The sequence below is a fragment of the Trichoderma virens genome, assembly GCF_000170995.1.
Source record: "Trichoderma virens Gv29-8 chromosome Unknown TRIVIscaffold_90, whole genome shotgun sequence".
Classification (NCBI taxonomy): domain Eukaryota; kingdom Fungi; phylum Ascomycota; class Sordariomycetes; order Hypocreales; family Hypocreaceae; genus Trichoderma; species Trichoderma virens.
The window spans coordinates 44348-64094 of NW_014013659.1; the positions used below are offsets into that span (position 1 = coordinate 44348).

Genomic DNA, 19747 nt, shown 5'->3' on the forward strand with positions numbered 1-19747 from the left:
GGAACGAAGTTGTAAATCATAGAGCTAGGCGTGGAAGTACGTTACCTATCAATGGGCCTGATCTTGAGACAAAGAGAACAAGCCATGTTTCCTATCAACCCAAATTGTGATTTAATGCATGTATCCCCCCATATCCTCCCTACACCGGACGACTTGAGCTTTCTTTGTTATGTGTTGTGTGTTACAACGCCTCTTGCTTCCGTATTTGAAAATCCAGGCAGTTGTCTTCCCCCAGTATTCAACAAGATGGGCTATATAAGAGCCAATGCAACTACCTCCAACGCCACTTCACGTCAATATTCGTCCACAAGAGCCGTGATGGAACTTATCAAGAAAGAATACGATGCCTCTGAGCCCGCACATCGGGAAGTTACCGGCCTCAACCAGCATGGCCGTTTTCCTGCCCCCATGGCCTCATATGGCGAAGGAAGTGGGACGAGATTTGTCAAAATCCCCAACCATTACTATCCAAGCCAAGCTCCCATTTCTGTACGCTGAGCCGGTGTGTGAGGCCAATCTGCTCGCTCAATGGTGTTAACAACTCCCAGGCCCCCTTTCCACAAAAACATGAACCACAAGATGCATACTATAATCCCGCGGTAAGAGACAACAGCCATGGCGCTACTCAGCAGCTAGGCTTTCCCCTTTGTGCTCAAAGAAAAACGATGGCTAATAATTTCGGCAGGCCATAGCACAGTACACGTTGGAGCCGTCATCTTTGAACTACTCCAACACAAGTGATGTTCAGCCAACTTCCAGCAGCTTGATGGCAGCCACTCCGGGGAGGGAATCCAAGCCTCGTCCAAGCAAGGGGCGAGGAGAAGGAAGGAAGACGACGAAATCAGAGCTCATTGAAGGAAGGGAGACGACGAAATCAGACCTTTTAGAACGCATAATTTCTATAAACAAGGGACTCTCTCAGGTTGCAATGGAACTCGGTTGTTATGAAACACTTCTTCAAGGGGTTGAAGCTTTTGCAACTCGCTCAATAGAGAAACGATTACGAGAGAAGGCAAAGAACGACGGCCAGGTCAAGCGCCCTCTTAATGCATTCATGCTATATCGCAGGACATTTCAAAAGATGGTCTCTGTTTTCTGCAAGGGTGAGAAAGAAAATCACCAGGAAATTTCGAAAGCTACTGGATACTGCTGGCGAAACCTGGAGCCTCAAAAAATACATGACATATTCGAACGACTGTATGCACTTGAGAGACAACATCACAAGCTCGCTCACCCTGAATACAAATATGATCCCTGTGGCAAGAAAGGGGGAGTCAAAGGCAAGGGCAAAGCTAAGGGCAAAGCTGGTGGCTCAACCAAAGGGGGTCGGGTGACGCGCAATAATACAAAGGCACCCAAGCTTCAATATTTGCCAGAAGAGGTGCTCCTGCAGGCTGTCGACGAAAAGGAGCAGCAGCAGCAGCAGCAGCAGCAACTACAACAACAACAACAGCCTCTCCCGGCCAACGCTTTTGCTTCTCACCCTTATTGGGCCTTTCCCGCTATACAGGCTTCTCCCGTTGTATATGCAGAGGAGTATTATCACGTTTATCCTGACCCTACTCCATATCAAACGCGGAACATGGCAGCATCTAACGACAATCCCCCGACGGGCAGGATGTCGCCGCCGGTTGTTCATGGTCTATTCGTGGAAACAGCGGAACCCCATACCACTTTTGCTGATCCTTGTGTCGACCCTTCTCTTCTCTATCAACAACCTAACATTACGTATGAGATGCCCTCAATTGTTGCGTTTCAACGACAGCGGACGCCGGTGCCCACGGAGAGATCACACATGAGGACAACGCTACCTAGTTTGAATACCACAAGTCCCCATGACGCATATCTCAAGGGAGTTGATGCAGACTGGGAGGTCAAGGAATTCCATGAGGACGATGAGTTTGCGCAGTGGATGGGTCAAAGTGATCAGCAGGTGGAGGTGTAAAGGAGGTTTGTGGTGCTTTGGAACGGACTGTACATGGATTAGAAGGTTTATAGAAGGAGTTTGAGGTGTGTTTGGGACTGATTGGTTGAATGATGCTGGGTATAGAAGGGCTGTATAGCGTATTTGGGACGGATGAAGACATGTATGTAGCTGGCAAGAAACAGAATACCCTAGAATTGACTGTGCTGAAAGTTTGCTTCCTCGCCACTTTGCGGTATTTCGGTATCAATGAAGGGACTGAGATGGGGGGAAGGGGGGAACTCGTGGCGAGAGAGCAAAGGGAGAGGGGTTGAAGTGAGGGGTGAAGTGGGCGACTGGGTGTTGGTGTAGGTGTTGATGCAGACGGCGTTGGTGGTGATGATGACCGTTGGAAGCCTTTGTCTTGCCGTATGTTGTTGGGCTTACAGCCTGTGAACGCCACAGTAAGAGCCATCGCCGATCCGTTACACGGAAACTAGGCAGCAGATGATACCAAATCAGATCTGCCTAGGATGGAGTCTAGAGGACGATTACTTTACTCATAGATGCTACGGGCACTGGACTCGGCCAGACTTGTACGAGCAGCATCAATATCACTACCGTACCTCAGAATGTCATCCGTGCTTTGTGCGTGATTCCACTCTGGCTGGGCAATCAGGCTAATCTCCACAGCGCCAGTACCCGCCTCCAAGTGCCTGGAGTTTCACGGTTAGTTCCTGCACTACTCCGTAATCTGTGTTAGCACGAGGGTGCGTTTGCTTCCAGCTGCATCTGTGCTTCTTCCTGTGCCTGAGAGCTATGACGGGGGTCCTCGCTCTGTTCTCCATGTTGTTGGGTGAGCTGAGGGGTAAGCAAAACGGCCTTGTTGCGCTCCTGTGAGCAAGCGCTAATTACACGTGAAGTTTCCCTACTAACTATTAAATCCATCATGGTATACAGACGGAATCAGAAACGGTGTGGATGACAAGGAATGTGTTGATGTGATGCTACTATATCTACCTAGGTAGCCGATCTGGGGGTTGTATTAAGTGCATCAAAGCAGGTGGCAACTACCTATAAAGATAGATAATAATAAAGTACCTAGGTACCTATATACAAATATATATATATATATATAAGTTTCCAACTTTTAAAGAATGGGTACATGTAAATTAAACCTGTATCATAATACCTGTATCAATACCCGCCTGGAAAAACAAGGCTGAGGTAATAATTAGGAGACTGGCGTGGGCAGTGCTGTTTACGGTGGATCCCCCAATATCTGGGCACCCAGCAGGTCGTGACAGGGGGTCACTCCGTACTCCGTACTCTTCATTCCCTCTCGCCGCCGCAACCACGGAGTGCTACCTTAGTAGGTATGGAGTACACTCGCTAGCACTGCTAGGGACTGGCTTGCTTTTCGTCACTCAATACAGACAGCCCTCTTCACTCCCAGGCCACGCAACGAGGTGCATTCCACCGCGTCGGAACAATCCGCATTTCGAGCGTCGAGCTGCGTCCAACGGGGCAATCAAGGCGAAATGGGCTTCCTGGGAATCTACCGAGCCCTCTATGACTACACTCCTAACGAGGATGCCGAGTTAGCCATCAAGCAGGGCGACCTGCTGTACATCCTCGAGAAGAATGACGACGACGGCTGGTGGAAGGCCAAGAAGAAGGCCGGTACCGATGACGAGGACGAGCCGACTGGCCTGATTCCGAATAACTACGTTGAAAAGGTATGCCCATCCTCGCCCATCCTCGCCCTCCCGTGTCCCCGTGTCCCCGTGTTCCGGCCTCGTCTCGACCCTCAGCTCAGCTCAGCATCTGTCACCTCGCCCAAGAGCTGGCCGAGCTGCTGCTCTCCTCTCCCCTCCTCTCCATGTATTCGCAGATCTGCGACTTCACACTGGGATGCGCATGCCAAGCTAACGTTCGCGTCCGCAATCTAGGCCGAGACAGTGGGCCATGCCCGTGCCATTTACGAGTATACTCGCCAAACCGACGAGGAGCTGTCCTTCTCCGAAGATGCCGTGCTAGAGGTCTTCGACACCACTGACGAGGATTGGATTCTTGCTGGAGTAGACGGCGAGTATGGATTTGTTCCCGCAAATTATATCGAAGTCCAAGCGGCCGCTCCTGCAAGTGCGCCGTCGCTGCCGGCGGCTCCAGCATTACCACGAAGGCCACCATCCCAAAGCATCGCGACCGACGATAGCACTCCCCCGTCTGATGATGCACCGGCTGCAGTTCCTGCGATTGCAGCACCTGCGGCTGCGGACCCTGCAGCCGCCATTGCTAGCGTGATTCAAAACCGTCAATCCACAAGGGAGCCCATGACTATCAGGTTCAAAGAACCGCAGTTGTCCGATGAAGAGTCTATTAGGTCACCCGCTCTACCCTCACGGCCACGCCCACAGTCTCAGGCATATTCAGTGTCGTCAGAGCAACCAGCCAAGCCGGAGCGAACTCCCGAATCCCAACCTAAAGGACATCTGATCCCTGGCAACTTCCACCTGTACAACATCAACGAGATGGTATCGGTCATGGGCAAGAAGAAGAAGATGCCGACCACCCTGGGCATAAACCTCTTGACGGGTACGATTCTTATCGCGCCCGAAAGAGCTGAGAACGACCCCCCGCAAGAATGGACTGCCGATAAGATGACCCATTACTCTCGTGAAGGCAAGCACGTCTTCATGGAGCTTGTTAAGCCTAGTAAGAGCATTGATTTTCATGCCGGAGCTAAGGACACTGCAGAAGAAATTGTAGCTTCTCTCGGTGAGCTTGCAGGTGCTGCTCGAGCAGAGGGACTGCGAGAGGTGATTGCCGCAGGCTCTCAAAAGCGTCAAAGAAAGGGAACTATTCTATATGACTTCATGGCCCAAGGCGACGACGAGGTGACCGTAGCTGCGGGCGATGAGGTGGCCATTATCGATGATTCAAGGAGCGAGGATTGGTGGCAAGTTCGCCGCCTAAAGAATGGCAAAGAAGGCGTTGTCCCGAGCAGTTATATCGAGTTCTCAGGCACCATTACGCCCCCACTTGTGCAGTCGGCAACAGGGCCGTCTGGAGGCCAAAGTTCCGCTAAGTCGACCGTTGAGCAAAACCGCCTGGAGGAGATAAGACTCACGAAAGAAGCAATGAAGGCTGCCAGCAGGGAGCCTCAGCAGCAACAGGTAGGCCTAGGAATGCCTTTACCTCGAAGAGGTAGTAGTCTCATAGCTCCGGATGATGGTAACACTTTGGGACAACAGCGGCCTCGACGCGAGAATGGACGAAACGATGGCGGCAGTCATGCTTCAAGCAAATCGAGTGAGTTTTCCGTTTCCTCAAATGCGAAGTACATAAACAATGGAATGGATAGATTATTGACATTCAAATTACAGAGCCTGACCCATCCAAAGTCCGGGTATGGACAGATCGATCAAAGTCATTTAGTGTCGAGGCCCAATTCCTTGGGCTCAAAGACGGCAAGCTACACCTCCACAAAATGAACGGTGTAAAAATTGCCGTGCCCATAGCCAAGATGTCGCACGATGACCTCGTATATGTCGAGAACCTCACTGGTATATCCCTGGATGATGAGAGACCCCTCGCCGATGTCAAACGGGCGTCAAAGGTCCCGGAACAACCGAAGCCTGCCCCCGTTGGAGCTTCCGTGGACAAAGGGCCGGAATACGACTGGTTCCAGTTTTTCCTATCTTGCGATGTTGCTGTTGGCCTTTGTGAACGCTATGCTCAGGCGTTCACGAGGGACTCCATGGATGAGAGTGTCCTACCAGACGTCGACGCTGGCGTCCTACGTAACCTGGGTCTGCGAGAAGGAGATATCATCAAGGTAATGCGGACTCTGGATGCCAAGTTCGGTCGCACCAAGGCCAATGGCGATGCCGACGGGGGTCTTTTTTCAGGTCCTGGAGGTGCTCTACGGAATAACACAAGGAAAGGCAGGCCCGCCCCTGCAGTCCAAACTGGCGATGTGGTTGATGCCGCCGTTTTCTCGACCAAGGAGGCCCCTAGCTCTACCGAGACGGCGACGAAACCCGCGTCTCCTGCAAGCCCGGTGAAGGAGCCCAAGCGTCCCGCAGGAGGATTTGACGATGATGCTTGGGATGTGAAGCCAACAAAGCAAGAACAGCAAACACAATCGCAACCCCCAGCGCCGGCAGCGGAGGCCCCGAAGAATGTAGAGCCTGCTCCTGCTCCTACTCCCGCTCCCGCCCCTGCTCCCGCGCCTGTAGCGCTCACTGGATCTATGCAGGAACTTTCCCTATTATCAACACCATTGGAGCCCAGCAAGGTCGAGCCAAAGCCTCAGCCTCTGGCTCCGCTGCAGAGCGAACCACAGGTACCTGCGCCGGCCCCCCAGCAGCCACTGCTTGGAGCAAGCCCGTCCTTCTTTTCAACAGTGCCGCAGCCAAACCAGGTTGTTTCGGCCCAGCCCTCGCTCACTGGGGTCCATATCTCTCCGAAATCTCTAGGAAGACAACGACCGCTAGCTCCATCTATTTCGCCGCCAGTTCAAGGCTCTCTTATCGTTCCGCCACCACCGCAGCGACCCCTTTCTGCGCCGCAATCAACTCTTGCTCAAGGCATGTTTCCAGCACCTGCGCTTGTCCCGCAAGTTACTGGTCTCGTTCAGGGCCAGGTTGCACCACCAGGCCAGAGCCTCAATGACATTACCCAAGCCCGCCTGCAGCAACAATATGCTGCCCAACTGCAAAGCATGCAGCCGATGCAGCCGATGCTAACGGGATACGTTGGGCCCCAGCAGCAAGGTCTCCCCCAGTTCCCCCAAGGAGCTCCCGGCCCGTACTTACAGCCCATGCTGACTGGTGCACCCGGCTATATCGACCCGAGCCGCATGAGCCAGTTCGGAGGACTCCAACCCCAGCCCACCGGCTTCCAGCCATCCTTGACGCAGTCTCCCTTTGGCGCTGGCAGCATCAACAACTATCTACCGCCGCCTCTGCAGCCGCAACCCACTGGATTCCAGGGCCTGCAGCCAGGACCTAGCAACGAGTTGAAGGCACCTATGCAACCTCTTGTGCCTCAGAAGACCGGACCTCCGCCGCCAGTCCGGTTCGGCGTCACGCCAGAAACCAAAAAGCTAACGCCGCAGCCAACTGGCCGACGGGCCAACCTGGCTCAAGCGAGTAAGTCGTCCTTTCTCCTATACTTCATCTCCATTGCTACCGTGGCTAACAAAATTCTCCTTTCCTCGTAGCTCCTGAAAATCCGTTCGGTTTCTAAACGGAAAGCCCCATACCACACCTGTTATATATAGCTAATTATATAGTCTGATTTAACGTAACAAAACTGTCTGCTTAAATCTAGCCTTTATAATGAGTAGAACGCTAGAAATAATACTTTAAATTCTAAGTAATTTTAATATGAAGATATGCTGAATAGAGAGTCCTGATTTTTGTTGCATGCTTGATCGGCCCACTTTCCCAGCCATAGAATGACAATTGCAGCTAGAGTCGCAGTCATACGGAGGAGATTCTTGGTGAGAGATAGCACTGGCGCGGCTACAATTTCAGGGGCCGAAGGTACTGAATACGTGCTGGAGACTCAGCACTTACAGCACTGTACCCGCATTCTGGCCTGTGCTGCTCGGTATGCGCTACGTGGGTGTTACTCGATCCATAGTCAAACGCGATTTCCGCTCTACTCTAGCTAAGATTATCTTGATACCGCCTTACATACCTACATACTAAACACCACTCATTGCCTCTCTTTCTGTGGCCCCCTTTTCAAGCCGTTCAGACTAAACACCCAATGCATATTTTGTAACACTGGACTTTCAACTCTCCTGTTTTCCGCGCCATGGCAGAAGCATTGCAAGACCTGTTGGGCATCGGGCAGAAAGTTGATGCCACGACGTCGGATTACATCTCGTACTTGGCGGGACAGCCAGTCGATGCTCTGCGGTCTTCAGAACGCCAGCTTCTCTCACAGGCGTCCAACTCGGCCCTGCTTTCGATCCAAAGCCTCTCCAAGAAGTCATACAAGGCTGTCGTTGGTTCGGCTGACAGCCATGCGTCGCTGCGGGAGACAATTCCCGCCCTGTCGAGCAACGCGGTCCAGCTGAGTCGGTTCATCTCCAACTTGGACTCGCAAGTCGAGCACTTTTCCACCAGCATCAGCAAGGCTGGCGACAGCAAGTCGATTGCGCGGCGGAGGCAGGTGCTAAAGATGCTGGAAAACGCCGACCGCCTGACGGATCTCATGCAAGTGCCTACTCTCCTGTCGTCTACCGCCAACATCTCCCCCCTTGGCTTCTCATCCACGCTGGACTTGTATGGCCACATCCAGCGGCTTGGAGCTCTATATCCAAACTCGCAGCTTGTCTCAGACGTGTTGAGCGAGTCTGAAGCCTCAATCCTTCGACTTGCTACTGATCTCATCAACACCCTCAAGGCCCCGAATCTGAAGCTGGCTGCTACGCTGCGTACGGTAGGGTGGCTCAAACGTGCGATTCCCGATCTCATCGCTTGGGCGCCAGCACAGGACATGATACCGGTTGTTTTCTTACTATGTCGTTTCATCACACTGGCTGCTACTCTTGATGCACTGGAGCCTCTTCGGCTGCTGGCTGAAGATGAGCGGCTTAGCCAGGGAAAACCAGGACAATCACGGCCCAGCGGCCAGCACACGGAACGATTCTTGAAGCGCTTCATTGAGGTCTTCCGCGAACACAGCTTTGGCATTGTCTCCATGTCTAAGAGCGTAGACACAAACCTGGGCGGCACAGGCCCCGACAGTCTTGATCTGCTCCATCCCCTGCCCTCGGCGCTGTCTACATTCCCCATCCATCTTGTCAACATGCTGCTCGAGCCACTTCGCATCTATCTGCCCGCCGTCAAAGATAAGGTTGCCCGAGAAAGCATCCTGACACAAGTGCTCTACTGTGCAGGCAGCCTGGGCAGACTAGGCGCTGACTTTGGCATGCTGTTAGCTATGATTGGAGTCAGCGAATGGGTGGATTTAGTTAAGCGGCATAGGCTCCTCGCAGGGCGGCTGGAGTCTGTTATCGGCGATTACCGGTAAAAACAACCACCCGCCTCGACCATTTACACACTGTGCGCGGATGCGTCATTGCAAACCTTAGAGTGAGCATCACAACAAACTCTGAACAACAACAACCACCGAGGACTAGCATGAGGGCCTGGACCAAGACATAGATATCATGAGTACATCATCGGCATCACCAGCAAAATCAGCTGCGGCAGGTGCGCATCTCACAATGGCATGTTCTCTGGAGGCTTCTCATAACAGTCAGTAGCGCAACACTTTGTCTTTGGTCTTGGATCGGGAGTGGCTTCTGCTGTTTTGTTGCAGCCGCTGGATCTCCTAAAGACGCGAACGCAGCAATCAGGGCGTCCCTCGCTGCTAATAGGCATCTGGCGAGAGCTAACACAGTCACCACAACCAATCCGAGCTCTGTGGAGGGGCACCCTGCCCTCATCTCTTCGCACGGGCTTTGGATCTGCTTTGTATTTCACATCACTCAACTCCCTCCGCCAATTCCTCCAAAAGTCCAATGCGTTCAGCCAGAGGATTCATGCTCACAGCTCCTCGTCCAGCTTGCCTACGCTGACGCCCACGGCAAACATGGTTTCAGGAGCTGTGGCGCGGACATGGGCAGGCTTCGTCATGATGCCTCTGACCGTCATCAAGGTCCGTTTTGAATCTAGTCTCTATTCATACCCATCCATGTGGGCTGCTGTGAAAGACATTCATCATCAGGGAGGAATGAGAGGCTTCTTCGCCGGCTTTGGCGCAACGGCAATCCGGGATGGTCCCTATGCCGGCATGTACGTGACAATCTACGAGATGATGAAGAGGAGACTGTCATCCTTGGTGTCCCACAACACCTCCTCGGCTGAGGCAACAAAGAACATGACTTCCTCTATGGCCAGTTCAGTAAATTTTGCGTCGGCGATTCTAGCAGGCACAACCTGCTCGGCCATATCAAATCCAATAGACGTCTGCAAGACACGCATTCAGCTTCAGCCTGAGCGATATCGCAACTTACTCCATGCCGGCTACAGGATGGTGGTGGAAGAAGGCTTTCAGTCGCTTTGGCGCGGGTTGGGCCTCAGGATGAGCCGTAAGGCACTGAGCTCTGCGCTCTCTTGGACGATATACGAGGAACTCATACGCAGATATACCGGCAGCTATGGCGCAAGGCAAAGTCTCAAGTCAGTGTAATGAATGCAACGAGAGCTGGTGGTTACAAAAGTTGGGAATTTTCATAGGCGGCAAGCACTTCACTCAATAGCCTTTTTCAGGTCGACTCTCAGACGTAGCCTCAAATCAATCAATCAATAAATAGCAGTAGAGTATACGGACTACATAAAACAGATAATTTGGCCTGCACATTCGCAATACATGGTATCATGTCGTGAGTCATTAAGACGGGCGAGCACCCGCCAAATACATGAGCAGCGCCGGCGACTTGCTCCTCTTTCGATCGTGCTTGCTGCTGTGCTTCTTGCGAACCCACTCAAAGTCAGGGTCGGAGTGGTGATGCTTCTTCTCCTCAACCATGAGAGTCTTGGTCCGCTTCTCCCGAATGAACTTGGTGTGTTGCCAGAACTGGTCTTGCTCCCACTCGGGAACCCATCGCTTAATCAAAATAAAATCGGGATCCTGTGCAGATGAAGCATGTTAGTACTCATTCCTAGAAACAAAAACAAGAACAATGGGGTAGAGTCAAACTTACATTATCATATTCGTATTCGATTTGAAATGTTCGCAACGTCTCAATCGAGAGGTACCTACGCGCCATTCGAGTGTAAGTCGGGCGTTCCACAGGATGCTCTGGCGCCGGGAGAGCGAGAATCGGTGGCCCAGCTGGAGCATGAGGTGAAATAGGGGGATGAGGAGCCACAGGAGGAGCATGCTGCTGCACCTTCTTGTTGCTGAGGATGGCCTCAATGGCATGCTCGTCAAGGCCCGATTTGAGGAGATCGTCGTGCAGGCGGCGTCTATACTCCTTGTCCATTTTCTCCTTCTCCTCCTTCTCGCGGGCAATGCGGTCAGCTTCAGCCTTCTTGTATTTCTCGACGGCTTCGTGAGCCTCCCTCTCACGCCGGCGCTTCTCCTCTAGAGCTTCTTCCTCTTCCTTGAGGCGCTTGAGCTCGAGCTCCTTCTTAATGCGCTTCTCCATGTCGGCTTCTGCCTCACGCTTCTTGATGCCCTCAAGCTGCTGGTGCGCCTGGCGAAGCTCCATCTCGTCACGATATTCTTTATCGCGCCGGCGCTTCTCTTCGGCAGCCTTGCGCGCCTCCTCAGCAGCATGCTCCTCCTCTTTGAGGCGCTTGAACTCAAGCTCCCTCAGCATACGCTTCTCGTTCTCGGCCTCGGCATCGCGCTTCCTGATAATATCGAGTTGTCGCTGTGCATAGCGAAGCTCAGCTTCGTCACGGAACTCTCTTTCAAGCCGCCTTCTTTCATCGGCAGCATCGGCAGCATCTTCCTCCTCTTTGAGGCGCCTATACTCAATCTCCTTTGTAATACGCTTCTCCACCGCCATCTCAGATTCACGCTTTTTAATGTCTTCAAGCTGTCGCTGAGTATAGCGATGCTCTGCATCTTCGCGGAATTCCTTTTCAAGCCGCCGTTTTTCTTCAGCAGCTTCTGCAGCATCCTCGTCCTCCTTAAGGCGCTTATACTCAATCTCCTTCGTGATGCGCTTCTCCACTGCCATCTCGGATTCGCGCTTTCTCATATCATCGAGCTGTCGTTGAGTAAAACGATGCTCTGCTTCTTCGCGGTACTCCTTTTCAAGTCGCCGCTTCACCTCGGCAGCTTCCTCAGCAGCTCCTAGCTCCTTGAGACGCTTGTACTCATACTCATCCCGGATACGCTTCTCTACATCTGCCTCGGCACTGTGTCTCTTCATATCCTCAAGTTGTCGGTGCGCAAGACGAAGCTCTGCTTCATCGCGGTACTCCTTCTCAAGCCGTCGTCTCTCGTCGGCAGCTTCACCGGCAGCTCCTTCTTCCTTGAGACGCTTATATTCGAGTTCCTTCGTGATACGTCTCTCCACCTCTTCCTCGTGGTTGCGCCTCTTCATATCGTCAAGCTGTCGCTGTGTAAGGCGAAGCTCAGCCTCCTCGCGGTATTCCTTCTCGAGACGGCGCTGCTCCTTGTCGCGCTCAGTAGTGAGTCGCATCTCGTCGAGCTGACGGCGTGCTTGCTCTGCTTCCCACGCCTCTCGTGTCATGCGGCCCGATCGAGAGTGGGATCGGGAGCTGGATCGGGAGCTCGAGCGGGATCGGGATCGGGAGCGACGACGATAGACATTGCGGCGGCTGTGGCGCGGGCTGTCATCGCTCAAGTCCTCATCGGACGAATGCTCGTTGTAGATGCGGTTGTTGATGATGATGGGAGCCGGCGCAGGCGCAGGCGGAGCGGGAGCAGCAGGGCCCAGAGCCGTGCGGCTGTCACGAGGGCTCTCGCGAGGCGGAGATCGAGTGCGCGAGACAGACCTGGTGAGGGCCGTGGTGCGTTCGGTGGTGCGCAGCTCTGGCCGGAGGAAGCTGGGCCCGTCATACACCGATCCCCGCACCGACGGGTTCGTCACATAGCGCACTCCCGGCGGCGACTGGCGACGTGTGACGTGGATGTTGTAGCGCTCCCTCTCCTCGTCGGAGGAGTAGCGGCTAGCCATGGTGAGCTCTTGTCAAGCCTTAGACCATACGTGACGTGAAAGAAGACGAAAAGAAGAAGAATAAAGGCTGAACAAAAGTCGTCGACCTCAAAGAACAAGGCAGATGACAAGGCAGGAAATGTGGGGGGGAGGGGGAGGTTACATAGCAAGTAAAAAAGCTGCTCGTACCTCTTTATACTGGATGCGGCTCAGGCATGGCTCCACAGGGTGCCAAACAGCAGCTGCAGGTGCAGGTACTGCTTCGTGCATGTCTCGGAGTTGAGCGTCATTTTGTTTCGCTGCAGTCGCTCCCATTAGCGCTTATCGTGATGCAGCAGCTGAGGTGGGCGTGGTGGTTGGACGGAGGGGATTGGGTGTGAGGGGTTATGACACAGAAGTGGAGTTTTTGTGTGTCTGTTGATGGGCCGTGCCTTGATTTGATAGCCAAAACACACCACCCTCGGTATAAATATAGTATTGAGTGGTATTATTTAGGTGCTTATGAAAAAGGAAAGGTAGTTGAAAATGGTAGCTGGGCAAGAGTATCATGATGTGATAGTATTACTTTGTACAGTGTTTATATCAACATATGGCCCTCTTTTCGGGATATTTCCGGGATATTTCTTTCTCAAAAAGTAACAATGAAATTAAACTACAAAATCCACACAGTGTACATACTTAGTATGTGCTCACATGAGTGGTCCAAATTAGCTGCAATGTCGTCAAATCAGGACGGAATCGCTCCAGCAGCGTGCCCCTAGCCGCTTCCGTGCTAGCTCACGCTTAATGCAAGGAAGCCCCTCTACAGTAGCGCTGAGAAAAGTCCCCTGTGGCAGATGACCCGCCGGCCCGTAAGGCTACCAAACTCTCACATCCCCCATTTTCCCAAGGCTGTTGAATCACACCTGCGCCCTCAGAATTTAGAGTATACGCATAGAGATCTTATCCATACGCCACATGGCTGCTCAGTTCGCTTCCCACGGCCGCGGCGGCGCGGGCAACATGGCCGACGCCGCCCAGTCGCCCAAGATCAACCCCTCGGATCTCGAGACCCCCGTGCTGAAAACGGCGGTTGTTACCACCGGCCGAGGGGGCACCGGCAACATGGCCCAGAACAACGACCCGCGCGAGACTCGTCTTCGCCAGGACGTCAAGGCGTAAGTTGGGCCCTTTTCCACGGCTTCACCTTCTCTGCTGTGCCTTCGGTGGACGGCGACTCTCCAGCACACTACCTATACACAAGAAATACAGTTCTAACAAAAGTTCGTGTTGTAGAGTGCCTCGACGACTTAGTTCAGGAGCCCAGTACGTTGGCCGTGGCGGCGCTGGCAACGTATTCAAAGGCGAGGACGAATTGGAAGAGTTGGCGCGCAACCGTAGCGTTGAGCAAGCTATCGACGAAACCCCGGAGAGGATGTCGGACAAGTCCTCTGACAAGTCGGCCGAAAAGACTGAGAAGACCGATGCAAAGAGGAGATGGCTGTTCGGCAAGAGACCATAAGGCGTTGATGGACCTCCTCTGTTTCTGCCTCTTCCTCCCCTCATGTTCCCGCCATTTTCTCCTCTTACCCTCATCCTCTCTCCTTTTCTCTCTCTTTCGCTTTTTCAAATTCCCCAATTTTAGAGACTACTTTTGTTCATGGTGTTTGGAATTCGTAGGATGCATTTTCGTCATGGTTCGTGTTTAGGTACGGAGTCTTCTCGGTGGTAACAAAAAAGATTGTTTGTGGGCTTCAATTAGGAAACGGCATCCAGAACCAAAAGGGTATTTCAAAAGAGGAGCGATTCTTGGTTTTTAGATCGGGCTTACAATACAGCTTGTCATTTCAATATACTATTCCGACTCTGCCGCTGAATTGAGAGCTGGCCGCCTTTTCACTTTTTTTTTTGTTTATTCAGAGCTTCTTCGTTTTATTTTCTCCCTCCCCTTTGCCGCAGAATCAGGGCTTAGTCAGGCGATGGATTTCCTCAAAGAAGAACTTCAGGTTATCCGGGTTGACACCTGGAGTAATACCTATAGACCATATTGTTTAGCATTAAGAAAACAGAGCAACAACCTCTTGGGTGTATATCTTACCGTGGCCCAAATTGGCAATCCAGCCCTTGTTACCAGTCCAGAAGCCCTTGACCATGGTCTCAACAGCCTCAGTAATGGCGGCCTTTGAGCCATACAAGCATCCAGGATCAGCATTGCCCTGGAAGACAACGTTTCTCTCTCCTCGAATCCGCACAGCCTCAGCAGGGTCCTGAAGCCAGTCCATGCCGACGACATTGTAGCCCAAGTTACACACTGAATCAAGGGCGTACCAGGCGCCCTTGGGGAATACCGTCATAGGGACCTTCTCCAATGCCAGCTCTTGCAGCTTCAGCGGTAGCTTTTGCGCAATGTGAGCAAGGTAAGGCTCGGAGAATTCTTTGAAGGAAGCAGGAGACAACTCTCCAGCCCATGAGTCAAACACCATCACCGACTACACCACCATCACTATTAGCTGCCTTGTCCAAATTGACTTGATGCGAGATGGGATAGACACCAAGAGTTGAAACAACTCGGTAATGAAACCATACCTGAGCACCAGCCTTCACCTGAAGGGCCAGGTGGTCTACACAGATATCAGCAATTTTGGCCAGAAGCTTCTTCGACTCCTCCGGGTACTTGTAAATCCACGTCTTGGACTGAGCGAAAAGTTTCGTTCCGCCTCCCTCGACCATGTAACAGAAGAGAGTCCAAGGAGCACCGCAGAAGCCAATCAAGGGAACCCGGCCGGCCAGCTTCTTCCTCGTAAGGGTGATTGCCTTGTAGACGTAGTCGAGCTCGGCGGCCACATCCACCTTTCGGCCGAGCACCTGCTCGTACTGGCCATCCGTCGGGCTCTGCAGCGGGCTGGGGAAATGGGGCCCCTTCTTGTCCACCATCTCGACCTGCATGCCCATTGCCTGGGGGATGACGAGGATGTCGGAAAAGATAATGGCGGCGTCCAGCAGGCCCTCGAAGCGCTCGACGGGCTGCAGCGTTAATGTGGAGGCCACCTCGGCATCTCGGCAGCACTCGAAGAAGTCGCGCGTGCCCTTTGCCTCATGGTATTCCGGTAGGTAGCGGCCGGCTGGACGAGTTCGTCAGATGCAATTCTCTCTCTTCTGCCCAGCTCTCGACGCAACATACCTTGGCGCATCACCCACATGGGGGGTCGTTCCACGGCCTGGCCTATCCACGGCGCACATACGTATAAGCACAACTCAAAGTCAATTTGCGGCATAGCGACTCTACCGCAGAGGGCAGATGAATGACAGAAACCCACCCCATGCCGCTCGCAGCAGCAGGTCGTTCTTCAATGGCTCGAAATTGTGCTCCATTTTGGTCAATGAGGAATATAATGTTGGAATGTGCGAGTGCAGAAGCTCTCGTCACTCGAGCAAGTATAAAAGTAAGCCGCTAGCTTACCGGTGCTTTAACCCCACCATCAGTTGGTGGGCAGGCAGAGCTGGCTTTTTCGGACGTTGGAGGTCGGATGCCATCGGCCCGCGTTTCTTAGACACTGTGAGTCCCGCTCTAGCCTCACTCAGCAAGCTGTCTACATACAAGCTGTCACCACTCGCCATCACCACATATTCATACTCATACAGGCGCCCAAGCTCACCACCGTAACGATGTCGGAACAGGAGCTTCAGATCAACCCCATTGTCCAGGACTCGGTCGCGCACAACACAAAGGTACACCGAATTCCCTCCCTCGTATCATGAGTCGTGCCACCATTCTAACTCGTCTAACCTCATCTCCGCGGAGCAGACTCTCACCAATCTCCACAGCCTGACGGCGTCTCTCTTTGGCGTCGGTGCTGGAATCCTTGGTCTCGAGTCCTACTACGGCTTCTTGTTTTACATTGCCTTCTCAATAACAACTAGCGTCCTGTTCTACATCTTCCAGCTTGCCCCGAGCTCTTTGGCAGAGGGTCGCGGTGTGCTCGACTCTGGTCGCTACTACAAAGGCGCCCTGGAACTCTGGACTAGCGGCATCTTCAATGGCTTGCCTGGGTTCATATTGACGTGGACTTTATTCTATGGCTTAGTGAGGGCTTGAAAGCTCTTTAGGAAGGGTTGGGTGGCGAATCAAGTACGATGCAGAAAAGCGACCATGACTGGTGTCAACCATAATCTATTGAACATAATGAAATAACCAAATTATATGCAGCTTCGACACGTGTTTCCATATCAACACACAACCTCCGTGATCTTTCCAACAAAGCCCTGCAAACCTGATCCATCCTGACTGCCGTTTCCCATGATGATGACTGATGTCCCCAGCTCAGCCCACTTTCGACTATGAACTAACTCCACAGACACTTTCGTCATTGTGCCTCCTGCATCTACTCCGTCACGGCGCTGGACAGAGACGTCAAGAATCCGAGCAGCAGTTCTGACACAAGCAAACAGCACATTGACTGTTGTGCCCGGAGGAGGGAACTGGGCAGCATCGTCGTCAAAGACCGCTATGAATCCACACGAAGCCTGGAGGGGGATTTCGCCGTCAAGTGTATCCATGGGTAGTGTTGCTATTACCATGCCCCTCTGAATTTGAGGCGTATCCGTTAGGGGAGTGAGTTCGGTTTGGTTTGGCTCAAACACAAGGCCAATGGATCCGACTTGACCAGCTTCCAATGTTCCCACAGGTAGTCGAAGGTTGCGGATGCTTACGATGCGCCCTTTCTGCCATTCATCTGCAGCAATAGATGGCGGCGTGCCATACCTCCGGGTACTTTTGGCATGTTCGGCTGACACCGCATTTAGCATTGGCGATCCACGGTCGTCGGCGGATGAATGGCCTTCGGAGCTGGAGGTACGATTTTGACCAGACGAAAATGGCCCTACAACGATGGTTTGCCCAACAGAGAAGCTACCGAGACGAACATGGCCGGATACAATGACCCCTTCCGCATTTGACAACGAATCATCCAGCGATCTTGACAAGCTGAATGTGTCATCAATATGGAAAAGGTCTTTCGGCTGCTCTGGCTGGAGAGTTGTTTCTGTAGAACCATGGGCTGGTAGAGGCAGGTTTGCCAGTAGAGCATGGACAAGACCGACACCAACGCCTTTCAGGACACTAGTAAAAACAATCGGAACATGCTTCAACAGGTCACCATGTTCGGACATGTTTTCAACCAGGCTCTTCACCTTAGCCCAGTCTGCCTGTGGAATCTCCGCCAGCTGGTCTTGTGGCTGCTGGTCAGGTTGTAGGAGCTTTGGTATACGATTTGCATCCCGTATGGCCGTAAGGATTTTTGTCATGGTCTTCTGCAGGCTTACTTTGGATGCGAGATCCAGTTTCGTAATGACAATTGCCAACGGGACATCGAGCTTGAGCGAAAGATTCAAATGGGCCTTGACCAAGTCAGTATCTCCCGAATCTATTGCAGGAGAAGCTATGTCATGAGCTCGAGGGGTTCCTTCGGCATCATCTGCAGCAATGCAGAGAACCATCCAATGCGGCGCCCAATTCATAAGCCCACGAAAGACCGTATGTCGATATCTTGGGTTGCCACCCGAGTCAGACATAAACACAAGTCGGCCATTGCTAGCATAGTCATGAATGTCAACCCATGATTCGATGTTGCGATGAGAAAAGCTGAAAATTTCCCTTTCCTTGTATCCGATGAGCTCCTGCGCAATGGAACTGGTCATTCCGGATGCCATCTCATGACGATGCTTCAGCAAACCCAAGCGACTTTTGCCTCTGCCATTATCCAGAGTGCCTGTAGACAATGTTCCCAAGAGACTCGATTTCCCTGACGCTATAGGGCCCGTCAAGGTAACTCGCAGCTGCGGAGTTGTAGATTTGGCATGGCCTGGCACTGTGTTTGACGCAGAAGATTGCAAAGGAGTTCCACCATTCGACCCATCGCGGCTCCCGTTTTCTGTAAGAGACTTTGAATGCTGCAGCTCAGTATTGGGCGTTATCAAGGCTTCAGCTACCCATAGTTTATCCTGTTTAGAAACCTGAACTGGGTTCTTGGTAGCATCGCCATCGACCTCTGCTATTTCGATCCATTCACAGTCGCCCACAATGACCATCCGCATTACGGCAACACCGCATCCAAGACTCGCTGCCATGATCCTGAGAGTAGCGATACTCTCATCCAGCTCGTCTTTGGTGAGTCCAATGAGAGTTCCGTCATCAGAGACGCCAATCTCATACAAGGCACCCTGCGACTCTTCGAGTCCAGGGATCTGGGTGCCGTATAGATCCAAGTTGGCGTCATCTTTGCCGTCTGATAGCTTTGGAATTCTCACTTCTCTGGAGCTTGTCGCATGGTACGGCGACGACTGTTGCAAGCGCCATAGCAGCTGCGTTGTCAGGCGTTGGAGACGCTCCTGGCGCGGTTGATTCGATGATGCAGGAGACGCAGAGTACATTGCCGACCCATCTCCGGGCTGGGCATGAAGCCTGTCTCTTTTCTGGTGCACGGTACTCATGTACACATAGCTGCGCCGCGACCGCAATAGCAAATGGAGCTTGTATTCGATCGGGCCAGTCTGCGGCTCAGCTTCAAGCCTTGTGACGCCATACTCAGACAGCAAGCCGGTCTGAGTCACCGCGGCTCCGGACCCCTGAGGGCTGTCCGCATCGTCGGCCAGAATCCAGGGCGAGGAGACCCGAGGAGGGTCAGGGTCGTATGTGAAGACAGAGGCCATTGAGGTGATTAAAACAATTCGATCTGAAGATATCCCTGCTCAACTAAGACAAGCCGATTCATACTCTCATGGTCCGAGATACGTGCACAAAGCAATGCCGAGCAATGAGAATCATTATGGGGAGCGATTGCGACACTGTGCAAGCGATGCGAAGAGCCTCCTGAGGACCAAGGATCACACGTATGAACAAAAGCATAAGACGGGGGAGTGGAATGTTAAGGAATGAAGGCTGGAATAAGATGGAAGGGAAAAGACGGTGTATATACAAGAATATAAATCAGGCCATCAGATGAAAAAAGGACGAGGCCATTCGAGCAAAGCCAAGCCACTGACCAGCTCGAAAGTGTGACTCAAGTCTGACCGAGCTCCTGATGACTGCCTTGGTAGTAGGGGGAAGAGGGATACCACGCGGTGACATTCTGATGTAACCCGGCGGCAGTAGGAATGTGAAGTACCCTCTAAGGAGAGCTTAAGAACCGACAGATGCCGAA

General features: G+C 52.6%; 9 protein-coding genes across 9 annotated transcripts; 6 read left to right on the forward strand and 3 right to left on the reverse strand.

Moving 5' to 3' along the window:
- Window positions 1–1030: 1030 nt before the first annotated feature.
- TRIVIDRAFT_19768 (uncharacterized protein) lies at window positions 1031–1255 on the forward strand (the record flags this gene model as incomplete). Its single annotated transcript, XM_014095102.1, has 1 exon — window positions 1031–1255. A coding segment is annotated over one exon (225 nt), but the record flags the coding sequence as incomplete, so codon positions are not given.
- Window positions 1256–3444: 2189 nt separating this feature from the next.
- Window positions 3445–7159, forward strand: TRIVIDRAFT_494 (uncharacterized protein; the record flags this gene model as incomplete). Its single annotated transcript, XM_014095067.2, has 4 exons — window positions 3445–3642; window positions 3856–5218; window positions 5293–7062; window positions 7134–7159. The coding sequence occupies 4 exons, from the start codon at window positions 3445–3447 to the stop codon at window positions 7157–7159; spliced, it is 3357 nt and encodes a 1118-aa protein (XP_013950542.1).
- Window positions 7160–7735: 576 nt separating this feature from the next.
- On the forward strand, window positions 7736–8959 carry TRIVIDRAFT_56981 (uncharacterized protein; the record flags this gene model as incomplete). Its single annotated transcript, XM_014095103.1, has 1 exon — window positions 7736–8959. One exon carries the CDS (start codon window positions 7736–7738, stop codon window positions 8957–8959), a length of 1224 nt encoding a protein of 407 aa, XP_013950578.1.
- A 139-nt stretch (window positions 8960–9098) lies between these two features.
- On the forward strand, window positions 9099–10123 carry TRIVIDRAFT_227246 (uncharacterized protein; the record flags this gene model as incomplete). The annotated part of the gene is made up of 2 exons (XM_014095104.1): window positions 9099–9141; window positions 9195–10123. The coding sequence occupies 2 exons, from the start codon at window positions 9099–9101 to the stop codon at window positions 10121–10123; spliced, it is 972 nt and encodes a 323-aa protein (XP_013950579.1).
- A 96-nt stretch (window positions 10124–10219) lies between these two features.
- On the reverse strand, window positions 10220–11723 carry TRIVIDRAFT_216954 (uncharacterized protein; the record flags this gene model as incomplete). Its single annotated transcript, XM_014095105.1, has 2 exons — window positions 10220–10564; window positions 10638–11723. 2 exons carry the CDS (start codon window positions 11643–11645, stop codon window positions 10325–10327), a joined length of 1248 nt encoding a protein of 415 aa, XP_013950580.1.
- Window positions 11724–13538: 1815 nt separating this feature from the next.
- TRIVIDRAFT_139246 (uncharacterized protein) lies at window positions 13539–13935 on the forward strand (the record flags this gene model as incomplete). Its single annotated transcript, XM_014095106.1, has 2 exons — window positions 13539–13726; window positions 13845–13935. Coding segments are annotated over 2 exons (279 nt in total), but the record flags the coding sequence as incomplete, so codon positions are not given.
- A 523-nt stretch (window positions 13936–14458) lies between these two features.
- Window positions 14459–15925, reverse strand: TRIVIDRAFT_75533 (uncharacterized protein; the record flags this gene model as incomplete). The annotated part of the gene is made up of 5 exons (XM_014095107.1): window positions 14459–14583; window positions 14647–15037; window positions 15135–15670; window positions 15730–15771; window positions 15866–15925. The coding sequence occupies 5 exons, from the start codon at window positions 15918–15920 to the stop codon at window positions 14510–14512; spliced, it is 1098 nt and encodes a 365-aa protein (XP_013950582.1).
- A 289-nt stretch (window positions 15926–16214) lies between these two features.
- Window positions 16215–16644, forward strand: TRIVIDRAFT_41202 (uncharacterized protein; the record flags this gene model as incomplete). Its single annotated transcript, XM_014095108.1, has 2 exons — window positions 16215–16277; window positions 16354–16644. The coding sequence occupies 2 exons, from the start codon at window positions 16215–16217 to the stop codon at window positions 16642–16644; spliced, it is 354 nt and encodes a 117-aa protein (XP_013950583.1).
- On the reverse strand, window positions 16406–19256 carry TRIVIDRAFT_173908 (uncharacterized protein; the record flags this gene model as incomplete). Its single annotated transcript, XM_014095109.1, has 1 exon — window positions 16406–19256. The coding sequence occupies one exon, from the start codon at window positions 19254–19256 to the stop codon at window positions 16776–16778; it is 2481 nt and encodes an 826-aa protein (XP_013950584.1).
- Window positions 19257–19747: the final 491 nt, after the last annotated feature.